This window comes from Salvia splendens, chromosome 19 (assembly GCF_004379255.2).
Source record: "Salvia splendens isolate huo1 chromosome 19, SspV2, whole genome shotgun sequence".
In the NCBI taxonomy this organism is placed as follows: domain Eukaryota; kingdom Viridiplantae; phylum Streptophyta; class Magnoliopsida; order Lamiales; family Lamiaceae; genus Salvia; species Salvia splendens.
Window position 1 is genome coordinate 1,283,765 of NC_056050.1, and position 23,186 is coordinate 1,306,950.

Below are 23,186 nucleotides of genomic sequence, written 5' to 3' on the forward strand. Positions count from 1 at the left end.
TTAAAAAGGAACAATTCTCCCAAAAGCTTGAGACAATCATCCAAATAGACCTAATAATCATCAAAAGAGACATATGGTTTTATACCATCCCAAATTCTTTATTTTTCAAGATATATAGCTCTTTCAAGGACCTATTTATAAATAATAAGAATCCTATTTATAAATCAACTTAAAAGATTAACAAAGGAACAAATTATTCAGTCACCACTCAGAGTCAACTCTCAAACGTCTTCGTTGGTCATTCAGTGAAAACGCTTATATTACCAAAATATTAGTGAATTAGGAAAAGGAGTCCATTTGATTTATCAACATGTGGGACAAAGTGAATATATGAGTGATGGAATAAGTGATAAATCATGTCACAACTTTATGAAAATAGACAAAAAAATTATATTAGAAAAATGAATTTAATTAATAATACTTTGAAATCCAAATTGACGAACTACATACACCTATTTAATTTATTGGACTAAACATATGCTCGAACGCATAGCTAGAATCAAAATAATACTTCCTCCTAGGGGTGGCAAATCGTGCGTGTCGGGTCATTATCGTGTCGACACGATAACGACACGAACACGATAACAATAAACACGAACACGACCTATTAAGAAAACCTCAAACACGAACACGAACACGACGCGAAACCCTCAGACACGAACACGACACGAAACCCTCAGACACGAACACGACACGAACCCATTAACGACACGAACCAATTCGGGTCAACACGACACGATAACAACACGTACATGAGATGACACGATAACGACTCGATAACAACACGACCTGATAACGGTTAAACCTATTAAAAATGAAAATAATAAGAATTAATAATATTAAAATATTATTTGTTAACGGATAACACGAACACGACACGAACACGACACGAACACGTATTGTTAACGGATAACACGAACACGACACGAAATTTTCGTGTCCTTAACGGGTCGACCCGATAAGGACACGAACCCAATAAGCTCTGACCCAAATCCATTATTTTCGTGCCGGTTCGTGTCGTGTTATCGTGTCGTGTCAAAAATTGCCAGCCCTACTTCTTCCTCCATTTCGTAAAAATAAGGACTTTGGGAATGACACTAAGTTTTAATTTAAAATTAGTAAAGTATGAGAAAAAGTAAAGTAAAATATAGAAGAATCCTCTCTATATTAGTTACAATGGAGAAAAAGTAAAGTAAAATATGGAAGAATCCTCTCTATATCAGTCTCTCTTAATTATTCTTTCTCTATTTTAATTATTTTAAATTATTTTTTCAAAATGAGCATGAAAAAAGAATTGGTTGTGGGCTCACACGAATGGGTTTAGTTTCATTTGGTCAAATAGCCTCAATAAGTGGTCAATCCAGCCCATTAATCAAGCTCGATTATTTAAAAATAATACTACAACTAGTAATAAATGGGCTTGGTATTAATTTATTTTAACTAATTGTAGTATCATTTACTAAATGGGTTAGTTTAATTTCAATTCTAATAGTAATTTATTTCATAGTAGATTGCATGGCTGAGTACTTGATATACTCAGTGAGCATAATGTCAAAAATAAGTTCCATTTAATTTGTCAATCACAGTTGAGTGAACACTGGGTTTTTAGTTTAAAATGACCCGAGTCACTAAATTCCTCTCATTTCATAAAATTGATTGCGCAATCACATAAACATAAAACCATATCTGAACGTATGTGAACCGGGAATGTGGCCACATTCCACGACGGTCACTGGACCGGTTAACTCGAAAGCTAGCACACGGTCCCCATATGTGTACACTAGTCCGAGTAGGGTTTGCGGCCTTACTGGGACCCGAATTTGATCTAACATGATTGGCATAGCCAAGCAGATAGGTAGTCGTAAAAGCAAAACATGGCATGACAAACATGTTTAGAAAAGATTCACATTTTCATACTATAATCACGTTTTGAAAAGAATGCCCACTTGATATGCTTATTTCTCAACTCAATTACTCGCTTTGGCCTCACTTGCCCTTGAGCAGTTTATCATTTGAAAATAAATAACGTAGCACGCTAAATAGTACTTGAACCATTTCTCTTGAGAAAAGAATACATGCATCCTATTGGATAGCACCTATATCTTAGTCTCGTCTTATAGAATTTTTCTTAATCCTACCTCGGCTTCACTACTCTGCATAATTTATTTATCTGCTTTACTAACTCTGGAGAAATTCTACTTTCTCAAAAAAATAATTACTTGAGCACTTATTAAATAAAAATATGGATTTTTGGAAAATCCCTATTTAAACCCTTTTTTCAGATTTTTCTTAAGGCACCGGCCGGCTTTTGCTTCTCCCACTTCACCACTTTCCATCTTTGGATTCTTAATAAATTATTCGGGAATTAATTAATTAAGCTCCAAGCCCAATTCTCTAAATAAATTCCATCTCAACATAATAAATTTCCAAGCTCAACAATGCTAATTCCTTGGCCCAAATTCATAGCACATTCTTTCACTAGAGTTAATTGGTCCATTTCTAGAATAAACTTCCAACTCACTTCTTTTATCCACCACATCGGGCCATTATTGTTCTTCATCACTAAGGTCCAAATCAAACAATTAAATGGCCCAAATTAAATAAATAAGGTAGCCCAACCATTTAATTTGAAGTGGCCCAAGTCACAAAATTCATAACATCAACCTAGTCAACTCATCCCTTCCCCACTTCACTTTCAATTTGCAATCCCAGGAAAAAAAAACGGCGCATCTCTCCCTAGCTCTCACGCCTCCTCCGGCGAAATCGACACCGCTCCGTGTCGCCGGAGCTCGCCGGCTCCGCCTCCTCTCTCAGTTTCCCCTCTCCACTCATTCTTTCTCTTCCGTCTCCCCTCTCCTCTCTCCTCTCTCGGCCCAGCTCACACCACCGCCGCCGCCGCTGCTGTGCGCGCCGCGGTTCACCGTCGTGGCCCTCCGTCTATATCTCTCTCGGGTTCCGCCGCCAACACCGATCACCGCCGTCAACCTCCTCTCTTTCCAGATCTGCCGCCGAGTTCCATCTCGCGGCGAGCTCGCACCGGACCAGCCGCTAGCTCTGAGATGAGAATGAGCCGGTGTCGCCGCTGTCACGCGGCCGACTCCGCCGCCCTCCTGCACCCAGCCGCTGCTCCCCGATTAGCCGCCGCCTCGCTGGCTGTCCGGCTGAAGCGCTGCGGCTCGCTGCCGCCGCCTCTGATCCAGTGTTGTCTCCACTAAACGGTCAGCACCACCGTCGTCATCTCCATGGAGCTGTCACGGTGTTACCGCTATTGGCGCAGCGGAGTCCTCTCACGGTCACCTCCGCGGCTGCTCCATCCGTCTCCAGCTGCTCGACGAGCAGCCGCCGTCTGTCACCGTTTCACCACTGCCTCCTTCACGATTAAGCTAAGTCCCGTTCCCCTTAGTCCCCTTGGTTTCGTTGTTCTTGCCGTTAAATTTTTTTCCGTCTTGGCAGTAGCTATGTGGCTTTGGAGTTTGAATTCTAATGTGAGAGCTACTGCAGTTATTTGCATATCCTTGTTATTGTTCAAGTCCCTTTTGTTCTCGGTTCAGGCAGCTTTTATTGCTATGTGAAAAATTGCTTGTTGAGCAAATGTTCATTGTGGTGAGGTTCTACAAGTGTTGCTGCTGATCCATTATTTGTTCTAAGAGCTAGCTACTGTTGAGGTCTTGTCTATGGTTCTAATGGCTCAAACCATCTATGAGTTTTTTTTTTCTCTATATGATGCAAGAGGGTGTTGTGGAGTTACCTTGCTTGTTGACTCCTCTTGGTTCCTTGGCTGTCCCTCCTTACTCTCTTGCTCTTTCTCACTCTCAACTCTCACTAAACTTTGTTGATTTGAAGTGTGTAGGAGGGAAGTTTGATGTGTGTGAAGGGGTTTATATAGGCCAAACTTGGTGTACTTTGGGGAATTAAATGGGGTTGATCCTCATTTGTTTTCATACATAGCATATCCTCTTATTTGATCTCTTTGTAGTACCTTTAGTTAAGGAGTTTTGGTGGTATTTGTAGTACTAGGTACTTAGCTAATAACTCTCATTTGTTTGGATTTGTAGTACTAGGTACTTGGCTAATGACTCTCATTTGTTTGGATTTGTAGTACTAGGTACTTGCTAATAACTCTCATTTGTTTGGATTTGTAGTACTATGTACTTGGCTAATAACTCTCATTTGTTTGGATTTGACTTGCTCTCTTTGGTGAGTCATTGGTCTCCTATGGTTAAAGGAGAGTTGTCATTTTTCCTCTAATAGCTCTTAAAGGAGCGGGTGCTACATATATTCACGAGAGGATTGCATATGCAAACATGATTATAGGTATAATCTCTGTCGGGGTGAAGAAGAAGCAATCCATTAGCGGCCGTGCATTCCATTGATGTGATTCCAAGAGGGGTTTCGAAATCTGTGAGCGGAATGTAGTGAAGATCGTGGCTCTCCAAATCGGCTTCGCCTTTGTCTTCAATATTGAAAATCGTGCAACGAGATGGGTTAATTTTCAAGGTAACTAGGGCGAGTAGGAATTTTATTTTGAAGTAGTCGGAATTGAGCAGATTGAGCCATGATTTGCATACGCATTTGCTGATTGAAATGCTTCGGAGAGGGAGCCATGAGAGGATGTTAATGGTGATTTCTGATGGTAGATTTGTGAAGAAATCACGCCTCCCCATTAATGGAGAACTCAAACTCAAACACACATAGTAGAAGCGGCAGAGAAGCGTTTATTTTATGTGAATAAGAATTAGGGCTTTAGTAAACCTATTTCTTAGTATAATAGTAACTTTTTTGTAAAGAGGATACGCTGTCCTTTATAAAATTTCAACTAAATTAAAATTCTAAAATAGAAAAAGCAAAACATAAAAATTAGATTTTAAAAACGCAAAATATAAAAGAGTGATTTTATAGTTTGATATCTTTCCTTTATTTTAGATATTTTCTTATGTTAATCTTTGGGGTATACTTAAAAATAACTCAAATTAAAATCAGAACATTCTTTCAACCATATGCTGCCACGTGGCATATATAAGTAATAAAATAATATTATTAAGCAACAAACTTAGTGGATGATTGTTTATGTTGCATTAAATGCAATTTATTTTGCATTTTAGTCTATAATACAAAATAAATAACATTTAATGCAGCATAAACCGTCTTTTATGCAATTTGAGGTAATTCTTATGTGTCGATCCTTTGTTGCTTAATAACATTATTATATTGCATTAAATGCAATTTATTTTGCATTTTAGTCTATAATACAAAATAAATAACATTTAATGCAGCATAAACCGTCTTTTATGCAATCTGAGGTAATTCTTATGTGTCGATCCTTTGTTGCTTAATATCATTATTATGTTGCTTATACCTGCCACGTGACAGCATGTGATTGGAAGGAAGGGTGAAAGGACAGTAATGCTCCCCTGTTAATCTTTCTACGTACCTGGGCCTGTTTTGATACCATGTAAGCTATTCACCATTTAATATATATACGAGACATGATTATCATTAAATCAATATGGTATAACAATGACGTTTTCAACATCCTCCTCCCAAAAATTTTCCTCACTTTACAACAATTCCATATCCATCTATACATATATAAAAGACGAGTTTTGTCCATCTTTTTGAATATTTATAAATTTTGGGCAAGATTTTAAATATGTATTAGTTATGAACCTTTTCAATATTTGTAGATAATTGTGTATATAATTGATAATAAACATTTTCAGTTACTTATAACAGTCATTGGATTAAATATTTGAGCCCATTAATTGTTTTAAATAGTAGTATAACATATTTGAAATATATTCATCGAGTTGCCAGTTATATAGTTAATGACATTATAAATTACTGATAGATGATTGGGCATGATACTCAAAATATATAGCATTTATAAATCAATAAACGTGAGAATCAAAATTAGGTTAATTATGCCTAATTCAAATGAAGGTGTTTTTATTTTATAAGTATAAATTTGTAGACCATTATTATCATGGTATACTAAAACCGAAAAGGGGAAATTAGTGGTAGTTATAATCTAATATCGGTGTGGGGAAATAATTTTGGTTGGATAATAAACTTTATAAAATTTTGTTGTTACATAATTTCATGTTCTTTAGTTGTAAGTTTGTAACGGATTAGTAAATATGATTTTAATTATATTTATAACTGAAATTAAATACTACTCCTAATCAAGCTCTATAAATACCTTCTTCTCTCTTCGCTCTTTCAACCAAATCTAAGGCGCAAGAGATTGCTGGCCACAAGGTTAGCCATTTAGCCGGAGGAGAAATCGAGTATAGAAAAGTTTGATTGGTTTTCAGCTGCTATAAGCATGTCTAATTGTTTTCATGTGTTTATTGTTTTTATCAATTTCAATGAATGGAAATTATGGAATTGCTGATTATATACACGTTGTAGAAGCCGATTGATTTTGAGAAGCGATATTGCATTAATGTGTATCATCAGTTTGTTTTGGTAAATTCAGTTGCTGTTTTTTAATGATTAATGTTATTTTCATCAATTTCTTTGATCGGAGTTGTTGAAGTCGATTGCTAATGAGAAGCAAAATTGCATTAATTTGTATTATCGAAATATTGCATTAGTGATTAATTTTTTGTATACAGGGGACGGAAGATGGGGTGGAATCATGAAATTTGTGGTGATTGTTTGAGCTCCAAATTTTGATTGAATTTACTAACTCAGATATGTAAATTTTTTAAAAAAGGTTATTTATACTTTTTGTCATTCCTTTGAATAATCTTATTTTTATATATATATTTTAAATTTATATTGATACTGTTCATTACCACTAATGGCAGATAGAGATTTCAAGATTTAAAAAAACTTAAATTTTGTGTATTTTGAAAATTAAGAAAGGGGAGATAGATAGAGATGACCCACAGTAATGAAACGGAGGAAAATCTCGAGGAATAATACAAATTTTCAGGGACGAACAAAAAAAAAATAGGTGACAAATTTTCAGGGACGGATGAGTACTATTATACGGTTGTTCGCTGAAGATTGTAGCAAATTAATGATCCGTGCATAGCACAGTTGTTACACTAGTTATGTAAAAAGTCGACTTACAACTCCACCATCGTGTATAATTGAATCATTCGCTTTGATTTTCTTATGTGGTTCATTTTTTATATATGCTAGGTTTTGATGCATCTAATGTAACTTAGAATTTGGATGATAGCATAGATGATAAACTTGTGAATTTTACCTTGTTTAGTGAGAAATGCATGTGAAATTTTGTGTAAAATAGTCTTCGAAGTTGAATTACTACTTACTACGCTTCCGTGTGAGTTTAGTTTGATGAGAGGTTTTAAGTGTTAAATAAATAGATAAAAAAGTAAAAGAGGGAAAAAAGTTGAGAGAATAAAGTAAGAAAGAGAAAAGGTTACTCCCTTCGTTCCATAGTAGTAGAGTCATTTTGTCATTTTAGTACGTTCCATAGTAGTGGAGTCATTTCCCTTTTTAATAAAAATCAACATATTTATTCTCACTTACTTTACTTTCTCTTACTTTATCCTCTTTACATTTTTCATTTTCTACTTTATTCTTTCTTTTACTTAACTCATTTAACACAACTTTTTTTAATCTTCGTGCCGGAAAAAAATGTCTCAACTACTATGGAATGGAGGGAGTACTATATATGAAAATGACTCAATTATGAGAAAACTTACCAAAATGAAAAAATAACTCAATTATAAAGGAAACAGATGGCATATTAAGCTAACCATAAGATTTGTCACTTTGAGAAAGTCTAATATCCTATTCTCTGGGACATCATGGATGCCAAATCGAGTCAACCATTGGTCGTTTCACGATCGAACATATCGATTTTTCCTATTCAAGAAGTCTTAAATATTCAGTCTGATTTTTAAAATGTTGGGTGAAATACCAAAAACTTGAATCACTCTAGCAAAAATGAGTATTTTCATACATAGACGGTGCCCCACAATATATATACTCCACAAGCCAGACAAGATAACAACATACAATATCAACATACAGTATCAATAAGGTCAAATCGATATATATGTAAAAGTATGATCCAAATTCTACTAAGTTTTACTACTCATTTTTTCTCAACTAAATTGAGTCGTATTCATTTTTAATTGTTTCAATTAAGTACGTCATTTCCTTTTTTAACTAAAAACAAAACATCCATTTTTTTAATAAATTTTTTTATTTCAACTCAAATTGTATTATAGCAAAATTCAAGTTATATGAGTTGGGCGGGTTTGTTTTTAAAAAATCAGAATAAGAATTATAATTATACATTAATTTTATTTAATTAATTTGCCTATATTTTCTAGGGTTAGGCCTCTCTTGATCTCCACCACCAATCTACCAGCTCTGTCGCCACCGTATTCCAGCGGCCGTCGTCGCTTTCCACCTCATCGTCTTTCCGCTGCCAAATAGGTTTCTATAATTTCCATATTTCGGTTTATTATCTCCGAATATCTTATCAATTTCTATTTTTTTTAAATAGGCTGCGATATTTATAGGATTGTGTGTGTGATATTTATAGGCTTTGTCATTTCAGCTCCCGCATCTTAGCAAATCAGTGTTTGTGTGTGTGATTTCTGTTACCTTTCCCCAACTAAGAGAAGTAAGCTTTGTTAGCTTTGTCATTTTCAGATTATGTATTCACCAATTAGGATTGCTCATTACGCCCAATTTTAATTTGGTATTCACCACTCTTAGATAGAATCAATTTGGAATTAGAAATTGATATGATATCGAACATGTTGCTGGATTTCTTTGATTAACATTCTAATACGACTGTCTGTTGTTTTAGGTAGAGAAATGACGAGAGGATTCTTCGTAAATTTACCGACCGAAAACAAGATTGATATCCTCTCAAGGCTCTCCGCCCGAGACGTTATTATTGTGGTTCGGTCTGGTGTGGAGTCTAACTCGTACGAAATCTTTGAATTTCAAGACAGCCTTGACCTTGAGCACCATGATCTCCGCAACAGTTTGGTCACCAAGGTTGTTTCCCCTCGTGCTGAAGCGCTTCAGGGTTCAGCTAATGGGTTGGTTTTTATGACGGGTGACACACCTTGTGATCTTTATGTATGCAACCCTGTAACACGAGACTTTATCAAGCTTTGTCCGTATCCTGACTCTCTCGACTCTTCGTCTAATATAGTTATATTTGGATTTGGAGTGACCAAAACGACTGGTCAACATAAGGTGGTTGCGGCTGTCTGTGACTATGAGTTAGCAGAGAATCCGTTTAGATTTACAGTTACCAGATCTCACTGTGAGGTGTACACGCTTGGGACACGAACATGGAGGAGTATCGTACCCGGTGACAAGCTACTGTATCATTCGATGTGGATATTTCTTAACGGAAATCTTCACTGGTTGGTGGTAGAACCAAAATCCCCATCACGAATATCTTGCTTTGATCTTGAAACAGAGCATTTCAGCACGTTCTCTCTCCCATCCTCCTCTTCTGACAAAAGGAGGGTCTGTTGGGATCTTGTCGGTTTTGGAGGGTCGTCTATGCTTATGTGATAATTCATCCGAAGGAAAAATCATTATCTGGGTGATGAGGGAATATGGGGTGGCGAAGTCTTGGATAAAGGAATATGTCATCAACAAAGATGCCAAGCTTTGTGGAGATGATGGGCTTGTTTCCCCTATTAAGGTTTTTAAAAATGGGGACATCTTGATGAAATGTGATGAGTCCCTGCTGTTCTACTACAATGGCAAGACACAATCTTCGCGGAAGATCGAGATGTTTGATGCTCGTGGTGGAGATCAATCTCGTGTAGATGCGATTCTTCTCCACACCTCAAGCTTTCTATCCCTGAGAAGTTTTGGAATGGAAGACTTATATTCGTTCTGACCGCGAAGCTTCTTCTTGTTGGACTGATTTCCGCAGAACTATGAGGTTTTAACTTAATGTAGGTAGTATATTTGCTTTATATGTTTATGCTTTAATATGCTCAGACTTCGTGCTGCTGCTTGATGCTTTTTTTGTTACAATGTAGCAGATCAACTCTCTAAAACGAGTATATACTAATTTAAGCACGATACTATTTTTCATGAAACGACTTCGTTGCAATAAGATGGAAGTTTATAGTTTTCCTAAAATTTATGCAGGTCAGCAGAAGTAAAATAGATTTACTGATATTGTGATAAAGTGGAACATAACAAAGATATAATGCTTGTGGGACATAAGCTAAAAGACTAAAAGTAGTTTGTTAAATATGATGTGTACACAAAGATGCTTTAGGAAAGTAGATGCTTTTTCTTTTGTTTCCACTAACCAAATTTCGAAATTAAATGATGTCTTCGTCTTCATCTTCATCTGAGCTTTCGAAAGATTCAAGCAACTAATGGAGACCTCTTCCCCTCCCTTCTCTCTCGCTCTCGTGCTCTTGACATTAACCAGCGTTACACTGATCACCTCTTCCTCCCCGTTTTCCAACTCAACTACTGATCAAGACGCTCTCCTCGCCTTCAAAAACGCTATCATTTTGGACTCCGATTCCATCCTGATCAGCAACTGGTCCGCTAACGCTTCCGTCTGTAGCTGGACTGGCGTCTCATGCAGCCTCGACCACCAAAGGGTCACGGCCCTCAATTTCTCCGGCTTCCTCCTCCACGGAACCATCTCTCCACATCTTGGAAACTTAACGTTCCTTCAGTCTCTGGACATGAGCTCCAACAATTTCACAGGCTCCATACCCTCAGAGCTGTCCAACATCCAAAGGCTGCAGACTTTGAACTTAGCGAGTAATCAGCTCGTGGGAGGTCTACCGAGTGGCATCTTCGCCAACATGTCTATGTTGGTGGAGATCAACCTCAGCTCTAACAAGCTATCGGGCGAGCTCCCAAGTGATATATGCACTAACACTCCGAAACTCAAGAGATTATTTCTGACCGAAAATAAAATTGATGGAAAAATCCCGAAGAGTATATGCAAGTGCGGAGATATGGAAGATTTGGAAATATCCTCTAACCAACTCACTGGCAACATACCGACTGAAATAGGGAACTTGACGAAGCTTACTTTCTTAAGCATGTTTTTTAATCATTTGGAAGGTATCATCATCTCTTCTTATTTGAAATTACTATCATGTTTAGTTAAATATTCATCAACTTTTTTATATAATGATTCTAATTGAGCAGGAGACATTCCTTCATCTGTCTTCAACATTTCTTCTCTGGAAATTGTGTACCTTGGTAACAACATGCTTACTAGTAGCGTCCCCATTTTCAACAGTTTAACCAGGCTTCAAATATTGTATCTTGACAGCAACAACTTGATAGGTAATTAATTAACAACTTTAGAGTATGTAGAAGCTATAATTTGGAAGTCTTCTTTTTGGCTAACTATGTTGTACTTGTATTTGTAGGTGACATGCCCAAAGAAATTGGATACCTCACCTCGTTGCAGCATCTAATACTTAATAACAACAGCTTGACAGGTAAAATTAACATGTTGACTAAAGTTGAGAAATATCACTAAACTATAAGGAGAGAAGAAATACCACTAAGAGCATGTGGGCTCGCGCGTAACGCGTGCGCTCGGACCATCCGCCTTGTTTTGAACGTTGTTTTTAAACAATAAATCCTACTTCCTCCGTCCCAACTAAATTGAGTCGTATTTCGTTTTTGGGATGTCTCAACTGAAGTGGGTCATTTTTTTTTTTACAAAAAAACTAAGTATTCAATCATTCTTAGTTTACTCTCTCTTATCTATCCTACTTTATTTTATCTCCTATTTTATTATATCTTCATCCAACTCATTTAACACAATTTCTTAATTTAGTGGAAAGTGGGTCCTACTTTTATATATTAGTTTTATAATAAAATGTGAGTGGAAAAATGTTAGTGGAATGAGTGACTTATTACCGTTTATGGAATATTTCAAACGGGACTCCTAAAGTGGGACACACTGGTTAACTGGGACTCCTAAAGTGGAACGAAGGGAGTATTTAGTTAATGATTAACTATTACTAACTTTGTCCCCCATTAATTGACACCCTGACTTTTGACTACTTTTGGTAATGAGCCATATATTCCACTAACTTATCATACTCACATTTTATTATGAAACTAATGTATAAAAGTAGGACCCACTTTCACTACTTTTCTTAAAACCCATGCCAAGTCAACCGGTTCTAATTAATGGGGGACAGACGGAGTAATTAATACAATATTTGATTTTTAATTACACATGTTTGCACTCAAGTTTTGGTGTTCGAATATTAATTAGATTGTACTTTTATCTGACATATCTTGTAGTCTTGTAAACAGATTATTAATATCTTTAAATATTGCTCATGAAAATAACAAGATATAACTGAAAATTCACCAACTCAATCATCACATGCTCTTTTACTGAAAAGTATTTTATGCAATTTAGGTCACATACCAAAGCAAATTGGGAACCTTACTATGCTGAAAACGTTATTCATTGATTCCAACAAGTTGACAGGTATGTATATTAGTAATCGGTACGGTATAACAGTATATAGTGCGCCGAAATCTGGTATACCGAAGTATTTGATACGGTATCGATATGATATTCTCTCATAAGTCATACCGATATTTTCGATACAGTTACGGTATGGTAATTTTGGTACATTATATCATACCGACTGATAAACATATAAGATAGGAAGCCCTAACTTAACCCAAAACCATGGTCAAAGGTAAAGGGTTGACTCCCTATTATATGCTATTCCACACTTTCGTGTGAAACCGATGTGGGATCGTATCAATCCATCCCTCTTTTAAACCGGACGTCCACGGACGGCACACGCCACGGGCCCACCATCCGCTTTACGGCCCTTTTTTCCTTTCGGGCCCACGTTTTTTTTTTCGGTGGCACCCCTTGGTCACACCTACGGGTAGCCCCTTTCCGTAGGACATCCGGATCCACGTTCACCGCACCAAATTGATAAACATATAAGATAGGAAGCCCTAACTTAACCCAAAACCATGGTCAAAGGTAAAGGGTTGACTCCCTATTATATGCTATTCCACACTTTCGTGTGAAACCGATGTGGGATCGTATCACCGACCTACCCCGTATAATGACATGATATACATTTAAAAGAATACACTGACGCATGCAAGTTCATTACTATATATTAATGAAATTTACTGAATATGAATTACTTGATGAAAGGTGAACTACCTGAAGAGCTTGGTAATCTCAAAAACATCACACTTATTCAAGCACAGATAAATGCTTTGAGAGGTTCCATCCCACATTCCATATTTAATCTCTCTACATTGAAGGTATTATCTCTTTCGTTCAATCATCTCTCCGGCCGTCTTCCTCCAAACATAGGCCTCTCACTTGTCAATCTCGAAGAGCTATATTTATCTTCCAATAGACTCACCGGAGAAATCCCAACCACTATCAGCAATGCTTCCATGCTTACTAGCTTGGAGTTGAATAATAACTCATTCACTGGCTCCATTCCCCACTTTGATAACTTAAGGTCCCTCGAAGTCCTTCGACTTTGGGGAAACAATCTAACGGGAGCTGACTCTCCGGATCAAGAGCTCACATTTCTCTCTTCGTTAACTAACTGCCCGTATTTGGAGACCTTGGACATATCACATAACCCGCGGATAAATGGTGTTCTCCCGCCTTCGGTTGGGAACTTATCTGCCTCTCTCACCAGTTTTCAAGCATTTAACTGCAGCATCCGAGGAGTTATTCCTTCTGCTTTTGGAAATTTGAGCAATTTACAAACTTTGGATTTATCTACGAATAATCTCACAGGATTCATCCCGGCAACAATGGGGAAGTTGAAACAACTGGGGATGTTACTCCTCTATAATAACCGGCTGGGAGGATATATCCCTCGTGATCTCTGTCGAATGAGTAAATTGATCAACTTGGGCTTGTATGCCAACATGCTTGTAGGTTCGATACCAGAATGTTTGGGGGATGTTAAATCTCTAAGAATGGTCGCAATGAACTCGAACAAGCTGAGTTCCACTCTCCCTTCGGAAATCTTTGGTCTTGCAGACCTCATACTTTTGGACTTGTCTTCGAACAATCTGAGTGGTCAACTTCCGTATATTGGAAGGTTGAAAGTTATTTACACGTTAAATTTATCCTCTAACAAGTTTTCAGGCTCTATTCCTGAATCAATTGGCGGATGTGAGTCACTTGTATACCTAGATTTGTCGAACAATACGTTTAATGCTTCCATCCCTCAGTCGGTGGGAGAGGCCAAAGGATTGAAGGTATTGGATCTATCCTATAATCACCTCTCTGGTTTGATACCTGAATCACTGGAAAATCTCAAACTCAAGTTTTTAAATGTGTCTTATAATAAATTGGAAGGGTATATACCAGATGAGGGTTGTTTTACCATGTTTGATGCTCAGTCATTTCTCAACAACTTTGAGTTATGTGGCTCGGAGAGATATCAAGTGCCATCTTGTCCGAAAAATCATCCAAAATCAAAGGTTGTTGCTGTTGTAATGAAATATGTTGTTCCACCCTTTGTTGCATTCTTATTTGTGGTGGTTGGTTTACTCATTCTGATAAGGAGATGGAGGCGGCCACGAGAAAATCCACCTACTACAGATAATTCATCAAAACTAGGGAGCTGGAAATTAGTTTCGGAGAAAGAACTAGAGCAGGGAACAAGTTCGTTTAGTGAGACGAATCTCCTTGGTAAAGGAAGCATCGGTTCAGTATTCAAAGCAACACTAGCAGATGGGAGAGATGTTGCGGTGAAAAAGTTCAACTTACAAGTAAAAGGAGCCGCCAGGATCTTTGAAACTGAGAGCCATATACTGAGCACCATTCGACATAGAAACCTGGTGAAGATACATGGTTGTTGCAGTAACCCTGAATTCAAAGCCTTGATTCTTGCATACATGCCGAATGGAAGCTTGGAGAAATGGCTGCATTCAGACAAGAATTGTCTTGATCTGGTGGAAAGACTACAAATAGCAATCGATGTGGCGTTAGCTTTGGAATATCTTCATCATGACCATATATACCCTGTCGCTCACTGTGATATAAAACCAAGCAATGTGTTGCTCGATGCAGATATGACTGCTCATGTTGGGGATTTTGGTATCGCCAAGCTCTTTGACCACGACGAGGCTGCAGTTCACACTATAGCTATGGGAACTATTGGATATGTAGCACCAGGTAATGCGTAATTTTATAAAATCTTGAATTTAACTTTCTTTAGTGTGAACTTAGTACAATCATTTATGTTATTATGATGATTTGTGTTGAACGTGAGAATTGCAATTTGTAGAGTTTGTATCAGAAGGAATGGTATCCACAACGGGAGATGTATACAGTTATGGGATACTGTTGTTGGAGATGTTCACAAGCAAGAAGCCGATAGATGATATGTTCAACGGCGAAATGAGCATAAAGGAGTGGGTGGGTAAAGCATTAAACGGAAATCAAATAAGTGTAGTTGTGGCCTCTGTTTTGGTATCAATAGAAGATGAACATTCTTCTGCAAAGTTAGAATGTGTGACATCTGTTTTTGAATTGGCAATGAAATGTGTGGCCTTTTTACCACACGAAAGAATCAACATGAAGCAAGTAGTAGCTGCTCTACAGAAGATCAAAGCCAAGTTTACAGTCGAAGATATGCAGAAGAAGCATCGCAGGTGATAGATCGTATGCTACTTACTTTAGTTAAGCAATAATGTTTGGTATGTCTTGCGTGTCGAGGTATTTGGTGTGGCAAGTATGGTTGTATAGTGTGGAGGGAGTAGTTTGTTGATTTTGTGTGCATTTTCAGATTACGAATGTTTGTAGTGCGGAGAAGTAGTAGTATTTATTTTGTGTGTATTTATAGATTGCGAATGGTTATATTGTGGAGTAGTAGTATGATTTTGTTTGTATTTATAGATTGTGAATGGTTGTAGTGTGGAGAAGTAGTATGTTTATTTTGTGCGTATTTATTGATTGTGAATGGTTATAGTGTGGATTAGTAGTATGATTTTGTGTGTATTATAGATTGTGAATGGTTGTAGCGTGGAAAAGTAGTATGTTTGATTTTGTGTGTATTTAGAGCTTGTGAATGGTTGTGGCGTGGAGAAGTAGTATGTTTGATTATGTATAATATATATAAACAAAATTATTATTTGAATATATTCTTAATAGATAAAAATAAACAATTATTGAGAAATATGATTTGTATATGGAAAAATATTTATTTGTATAATAGTCATCGTTAGGTTTATACAATTTATATAATAATTATTCTTTTAATGTGTATAATAGTATTTATTAGTTAACATATAGATAAATTCATAAACATAAGCAAATCGATAATGATAAAGCACTATTGAATAATAGTTCATGTAATAATATTTGTTGTTAAATTATAATAATAGAAGATAGAGTACTTATATGGACAAAGAATGATGTGAGATCTATCATATAGTTATAAATAATGAATTTTATCCCATATTGAAAGAAAGAGTAACGCATCCAAGAATGTATAACTATAAAAAAGAATAATCCAATACTCTCTCTTCCAATTTAAATGTTAAAGTCCAATATTAAGTATTGATATTTTAAAAATCAAAAGGTTTAACTTTAAGTATAAGCAATTGATTTTTTTTGTCTTTTTAGTCTTTATTACGTATAAAATATGCATAAATAAAATTCAAACAATAAGGTGAAAGTTGCAATTTTATTGATAATAAAATTGAACAAGACCTAAAGTTACAACTTATAACGATTACAATTTATTTATAAAATTTAATAAACAATACTTTAAGTTAGACCTCTTGATTTTTAAAGTCCCAATAATTAAAGTTGGATTCGAGGTATTAATTTGGAAGAGGGTGTATTGGATTATTCTATTTTATAGTTACACATTCTTGGATGTGTTACTCTTTCTTTCAATGTGGGAGAAGTCATTATTTATAACTATATATGATAGATCTTGACAGTTATTTATTTATAACTATATATGATAGATCTCCACAGTTATTTCTTAACAATAACTATTATACATATAATTATTTTTCTATATACAAATCATATTTCTAAACAGTTATTTATTTTTATCAATCAAGAATTTATTCAAATAATAATTTTATTATATATATTATATAAAAAAGAAGAAAAGTAGAAGACAAAAGAAAATTTCGTATCCCACATTAGAAAAAGATGAATGAATGATCTAAACACGTAGTTATAAAAGAAAACGCTTCAACCTATTTTGTCCCACATCGAAAGTGAAACATAAAACATTCAAGGATATCTCTATAAAAGAGAAATAAATGGTTTCATAGAATTCACAAGCCCATCAAATATATATTGGCTATTATAAATTTCTTGTATTCAATTATTTGTAAAAATTATTTTTAAAATATAAAAATTAATTTTTATAAATAAAAAGTATATATTTTTTAAATTTTAAATCGTCGGTTTAACCGTTGAACTGGTGGTTCGGAACCAGTGGTTCCGGTTTCACATTTCATTGAACCTGAACCGGACCTTGTGAACCGCCGAACCGTCTGGCGGTTTACCTGTTCTAGTTCCGGTTTATGAACCAGCGATTAACCGCCGGTCCGGTTCGGTTTGTGCATGCCTACGTGGGCGCATGTGTGATAGGCACAAATGACCTTGCGCATGTGGCGAACTGACGGGCCTGCGAAGTGTGCATGAGACATGTGTTCTCATCGTACCTAATCCACAAAGTTCAATCGACAATTCTCCTCAATAATAGATCGATCTTTTGGGGCTAATTAGTGGGATTGTAGTAATCACTCTCGTGCCCATGGGCGGATCCAGCCCTTTACCAGGTTATATTTGTCACAAATTTGATGTATATATATAAAATTATACCAAATGACCTTTTTCAAAAATGAATATTTTATTAACTTTGCCTGAAGCTCCTAACGTGACAATCGCGTGTGAGGCTACTTCTAACAAAGATTGTAGAGATGGAGAAGGTTGACAGAAGAGATGATTGAGGACATGGTTTGGTGGTGTTTAAGATGATTGAGGGGAAGCCGGATATGGATAGATTTCGATTTGCGGCAACGATGGCGATTGGATTGGGGTTAGGGTTGCCTTGAAAAGAAAACAAAATGTTTAAATGGTTGGACATTTTGTCCATGTATGATAGGATTTTCTACACCATATTACCGCGGAATTTCAAAGTTGCGAGTGATAAAAATTTACCAAAACTTCATAATTTATTCCCAATTTTATTTGTTGTTGTAACCATCAACGTTATATCTTACTCCCTTCGTCCCTGAAAATTTATCACCTTTCACTTTTACCATTTTTGGCAATGAACTCCATATTCCACTAACTCATTCTCACTCACATTTTATTTTAAAACTAATATATAAAAGTAGGACCCACGTACCACTAACTTTTTCAACCCACTTTCTATTACATTTCTTAAAATCCATGTCGGGTCAAATAGTGATGAATTTTGGGGGATCGAGGGAGTATATCCTAATATTTCCATTAATGTTCGCACTGCAGTCATTGTTACAACGACACACATTTGAACTTATTTCACTCACAACACATCCAACTACATTAATCAACTTGAAATTACAATAAAAGTAGGATATGGATATCCTATTGCACTTATTAAAATTCTTGCTAAAAGTAAACAAGACACTAGTTCGTGGACAGAGGGAGTACAGTCTAAACGCACACGGCAAACTCGTTCACACCACCATGTACGACACACACACTTAAGAAATCACTGGAACCGAAACGGGAACTTGGGCTGGCCGTTGGGAAGGAAGATACCGAAATGCCTCTCGTAGTCCGGGCCGGGCCTTAGATTCTCATCGAACATAGCAAATATGTACGTCTCTATAGGCTGGCCGGGCCTCATCGGTGTTCCAGTCCTCACTACGCGCATCAAATTGTTGATGTAGGTTCTTGCATTGTTAACCGTGTAGATGGGTCCATCGCTGAGAGCTGTTGTGTTGCGCTCTCCATCGTCGAATGGAATGTTTCCATTTCGATGAGGTGCCGATGGCGGTGGCGGTGGCGGGCTTGGTTGACCAGACGTTACCTTAGACCCCACTTTTACATCCGATTCAGTTTTTTTTTGAAGGGATAATGGCGATGCTGCCGTAAGGATCTTGGTCATGGCGGCAATGAAGGCATCGTGGATCACGTAGAAGAGGTTGTCGTAGTAGACGCCGCCGAGAACGACGCCGCTGTTGGGCTGCAGAAGCGCGAAGGAGAGGTTGATGTTCCTCCGGTCGTTGAGGTAGGCGTAGAACGGGAACACGTTGATATGCATCGGGGCTCCGGTGTCCCTTATGAACTCGAGTATCGGCCGGATGAACCAGTTCACGCTGCACTTGAACGCGGCTGCCTGGGGTGGGCTCCACTGGCTCAGGAGGTTTATCTGGATGGACGTCGAGACTTGGATCCGGCCTCCCTGCCCGGCCGCGCGGATGGCGCGGTAGACATTCTGCATCGCCGGGAACACGAACGGCCCCAGCTCAGAATTGGGGTCGATCTCGTTCCCGACGATGATGTAGCGAAACGTGACGTTCGGGAAGCGGAGTATGTTGCTGCGGACCCAGGCGGTCGCCGCCTGGGGGCAGTTGGCGAGATCACGTAGGTCGGAGTGGGCGACGCCCATCATGAGGCGGATGTTGGTGCCGCCGAGGGCGCGGAGAGTCGGGGCGTGGGGGTCGAAGAGACGCATCCTGCGGATGTTGTTCTGTTGGTACAGGGGCACCGTTGCGGCCGGGCCGGGCACGTTGGTGCCCAGCCGTCCGAAGAATGTGCCAACCTGGCCAGCTGCATAATTCTAGTTGTGTAAGTAAGAATGACTGGTCAAGTTGGCTAAATGCATATAAATGTGTTTCATGCAACATAATTAAGCAAGGATTTTGACAGGGGTATTCGATCCTGCCAATGCAGGATCAAAACTTAGTCCTAACAAAATTTAAGTTTATGTTGCATGAAAAACACACAACAAAGAAACTGTCATTATACTTGTGTAAGACAGTCTAACGAGTCAACATTTGTTGACTATATGTGTTTCATGCAACATAGTTAAAGCAAAGGTTTCGTTGGGACTGAGTTTCAATCCTGCTATACAATGAACATTGCAAAGCAGGATCACAACTCGGTCCTAACAAAATTGACGCTTATGTCGTATGAAACATGTGCGTTTGTTACACTTGACAAACTGCATCTACTACACTAGTGTTTGTGTTAGAATTGACGATAAGGTATAAATAATTTGAGCAATTGATTACCTGTGAGATGAAGAGAGGTGACGAAGAGCAACCCAAAGAGGAGCATTGTAAGCTTAAAGTGATTATCAGTTGCAGCCATATTTAGGTGTAGTGTTTTTTTGTGCAATGGATAAATAATTCCCCCAAAACTCTCTTTATAGTACTCTAGATGCACTATGCATCTATCCTACTTATTCAATTAAGACGTATTATTAATCTCTCTAATTAAAATGTACTATAATATAAATTATCATTATGTCAAATACTAAGTTTAGAAAAATGATGATTTGTTATTTTGATTGTTATTTCGATAGAGGATCAACGAAAATGCACTTTCATCTATGTTTTTTTTTCAATATTTTGTGGATTTTAATCAACGGTTAAACGTTTCCAACCCCAAAAATCCATGAATTCCTATTTAAAATTTAATAACCATTAATTCAAATTTATGTTTCTTTTGTTAAAAATATATTTACCAATTAATTAAAAATAATTAAAATAGGAATTTTATATATGGTGCGGCCGGACCCGACCAAGGCCATCTCAAAAATTTTATATATTATATCCACTTAACTAAAGAAAAGAGAAATGTGCTTCAACTTTAAAATGGTATAAAACTTTATACATTAACGCTGAAAGTAGCTAGTGTTCTGATTAGTGGCCCCTCATCACCTGGTAAAAAGTAAAAAAGCAAATTCAAATAAGCATAAGCCACATCGTTAACATGTGTTTAAAGTAACATTTGTCAGATTAAATTGATACGTATATTTTTATTTTATTAATTAAAAATTGATAAGTATATAGTATATGAAGTCCAACTCAATTATCAAACATACTCTCTATAATTCACCTTCCTCAACATAACAAAAAGTATATTGTTAATACAACCTAATTATCAAATATACAAATTACTTATACACCCTCCAAAAAGGCCTCCTAAAGCCATATGACTGTCATTATTGCTTGAAATAGGAGATGAAAATATTAATATAAATATAAAGTTAAAAAATAATCAAATCAAGCAATGTTAGAAAAGGACCAATTATTGGATTATTTATTTATGAACTATAATATATTTTATATTAAAAGGTGATACTTTAATTAAAAAATCACCCACAAACATTTTCTAAAATTCCATTGACCAATCGCACTTCCCATTGGATCCGTCCCTGCATGGAAGTCCAAATTTTAAATGAGAAAAAAGGAGAGTGCATTAAATAGTGGATGCTTTAAAAAAGCTATCAATGATTAATATATTTGGTCCTTTTTTTCGAATAAGAATATATTATTCGTATATTGGGAAATATATATATATATGGATGTAATCATTTCCTTTTTCCATATTTTCTCCTATTTCCTTCTTGATCTCAGCCTCACGATTTTGTCATCCGACGGTTAGATTGATGCCACGTGTCATTTAATAATGCAGATTTTTAGTTGAATAATGCACACCGACTAATAATGCACCATTATAGTGTAATAATGCAGATTTTCAGTTGAATAATTCACACCGACTAATAATGCACCATTATAGTGTAATAATGCAGATCATCACAACCATCCAATTCAAGGATCCAAGGGCTGTGATTAAAAAGAAGCTTGGACTGAAAAGCTGTGAAGGACCTTATTTATTCAACTGAAAATCTGCATTATTACACTATAACGGTGCATTATTAGTCGGTGTGCATTATTCAACTAAAAATCTGCATTATTAAATGACACGTGGCATCAATCTAACCGTCGGATGAAAAAATCGTGGGGCTGAGATCAAGAAGGAAATAGGACAAAATATGGAAAAAGGAAATGAATACATCACTATATATATATATATATATATATATATATATATATATATATATATATATATATATATATATATAGGGGAGCGTTATTCTCCTTTTCACATCTTAGATCCTTTTTCCTTCTTAATATTACGCGTTAGATCTAAGGCATCAACGGATCAGATTGATTCTATAAAACTGGTTCCGTATTGCATTATAGAAGGTGGTTGTATGCATTGCAGGGTTATTATTGACATTTGACGGAAAAGTAACTGCCACATTTTGGTATCTGCGAATAATGCACCACATGGTCACGAGTAATGCATATAATTGACTATATAATGCACAATATGTGAACTGCAATGCATACGAATAAGATGTACCATGTTATGATGTTTGGACACACGTTTCTTGTTTCCCCTAAGGGTTTAATAAGCTTAGGGGCTAGGGTATAGTATGTAATCTTCACATGGTAACGAGTAATGAATATAATTGACTATATAATGCACAATTTGTGAACTGCAATGCATACGAACAAGATGTGATGTGTTATGATGTTTGACACATGTTTCTTGTTTCCCCTAAGGGTTTAATAAGCTTAGGGCTAGGGTATAGTACGTACGCATTAATAACAAATTATAAAACGATACGAATAATTCACCAAATTGTCACGAGTAATGGATGTTATTAACTATATAATGCACAATATGTGAACTGCAATGCATACGAATAAGATGTACCATGTTATGATGTTTGACACACGTTTCTTGTTTCCCCTAAGGGTTTAATAAGCTTAGGGGCTAGGGTATAGTACGTAGACATTACTAACAAATTGTTGTTATTGGAATATACGTATGTGCATTATGTAGCTGTTAATTGTCATTATCTCAGTATATTATGCATTATTAGAGGTATTGTGTATATGGGTTAATCAACGGATTGAAGATTACATACGTGCATTTAGTAATGTCTACGTACTATACCCTAGCCCCTAAGCTTATTAAACCCTTAGGGTAAACAAGAAACGTGTGTCAAACATCATAACATGGTACATCTTATTCGTATGCATTGCAGTTCACATATTGTGTATTATATAGTTAATAACATCCATTACTCGTGACAATTTGGTGAATTATTCGTATCGTTTTATAATTTGTTATTAATGCGTACATACTATACCCTAGCCCC

General features: G+C 36.5%; 3 protein-coding genes and 1 long non-coding RNA gene across 8 annotated transcripts; 3 read left to right on the forward strand and 1 right to left on the reverse strand.

The window, feature by feature from the left end:
- Positions 1-1,789: 1,789 nt before the first annotated feature.
- On the forward strand, positions 1,790-6,738 carry LOC121779877. Its single transcript, XR_006045949.1, has 3 exons — positions 1,790-4,497; positions 5,371-5,452; positions 6,618-6,738. It is a non-coding gene; the product is annotated as an uncharacterized LOC121779877 (long non-coding RNA).
- Positions 6,739-8,294: 1,556 nt separating this feature from the next.
- LOC121780359 (probable LRR receptor-like serine/threonine-protein kinase At3g47570) lies at positions 8,295-15,931 on the forward strand. 5 transcript variants are annotated; one of them, XM_042177948.1, is made up of 9 exons: positions 8,552-8,614; positions 8,804-11,064; positions 11,152-11,292; positions 11,379-11,450; positions 12,392-12,463; positions 13,160-14,235; positions 14,336-14,460; positions 14,544-15,157; positions 15,270-15,931. In XM_042177948.1, exons 2-9 carry the CDS (start codon positions 10,356-10,358, stop codon positions 15,638-15,640), a joined length of 3,180 nt encoding a protein of 1,059 aa, XP_042033882.1. In that variant the 5' UTR covers positions 8,552-8,614; positions 8,804-10,355; the 3' UTR covers positions 15,641-15,931. The 5 variants fall into 5 exon arrangements, with proteins under 5 accessions (XP_042033880.1, XP_042033882.1, XP_042033881.1 ...); XM_042177947.1 differs by having other exon boundaries at positions 8,556-8,614; positions 8,804-9,920; positions 10,343-11,064; positions 13,160-15,157; XM_042177949.1 differs by having other exon boundaries at positions 8,558-8,614; positions 8,804-9,920; positions 10,412-11,064; positions 13,160-15,157.
- On the forward strand, positions 8,812-9,862 carry LOC121780105. Its single transcript, XM_042177626.1, has 2 exons — positions 8,812-9,276; positions 9,386-9,862. Exons 1-2 carry the CDS (start codon positions 8,812-8,814, stop codon positions 9,860-9,862), a joined length of 942 nt encoding a protein of 313 aa, XP_042033560.1.
- Positions 15,932-18,515: 2,584 nt separating the features above from the next.
- LOC121780367 (glucan endo-1,3-beta-glucosidase, acidic-like) lies at positions 18,516-20,371 on the reverse strand. Its single transcript, XM_042177957.1, has 2 exons — positions 20,239-20,371; positions 18,516-19,774 (listed from the first exon to the last, which is right to left on the reverse strand). The coding sequence occupies exons 1-2, from the start codon at positions 20,315-20,317 to the stop codon at positions 18,711-18,713; spliced, it is 1,143 nt and encodes a 380-aa protein (XP_042033891.1). The 5' UTR covers positions 20,318-20,371; the 3' UTR covers positions 18,516-18,710.
- Between the last annotated feature and the right edge of the window lie 2,815 nt (positions 20,372-23,186).

Coding starts and splice junctions, on each gene's coding strand:
- LOC121780105 (XM_042177626.1), top strand. CDS start 8,812: ATGACGAGAGGATTCTTCGTAAATTTACCGACCGAAAACAAGATTGAT. Junction 9,277..9,385: donor TTACCAGATCTCACTGTGAG/GTGTACACGCTT, acceptor GGTTGGTGGTAG/AACCAAAATCCCCATCACGA.
- LOC121780359 (XM_042177946.1), top strand. CDS start 10,356: ATGGAGACCTCTTCCCCTCCCTTCTCTCTCGCTCTCGTGCTCTTGACA. Junction 11,065..11,151: donor GTTTTTTAATCATTTGGAAG/GTATCATCATCT, acceptor CTAATTGAGCAG/GAGACATTCCTTCATCTGTC. Junction 12,464..13,159: donor TGATTCCAACAAGTTGACAG/GTATGTATATTA, acceptor ACTTGATGAAAG/GTGAACTACCTGAAGAGCTT.
- LOC121780367 (XM_042177957.1), bottom strand. CDS start 20,317: ATGGCTGCAACTGATAATCACTTTAAGCTTACAATGCTCCTCTTTGGG. Junction 19,775..20,238: donor CACCTCTCTTCATCTCACAG/GTAATCAATTGC, acceptor AGAATTATGCAG/CTGGCCAGGTTGGCACATTC.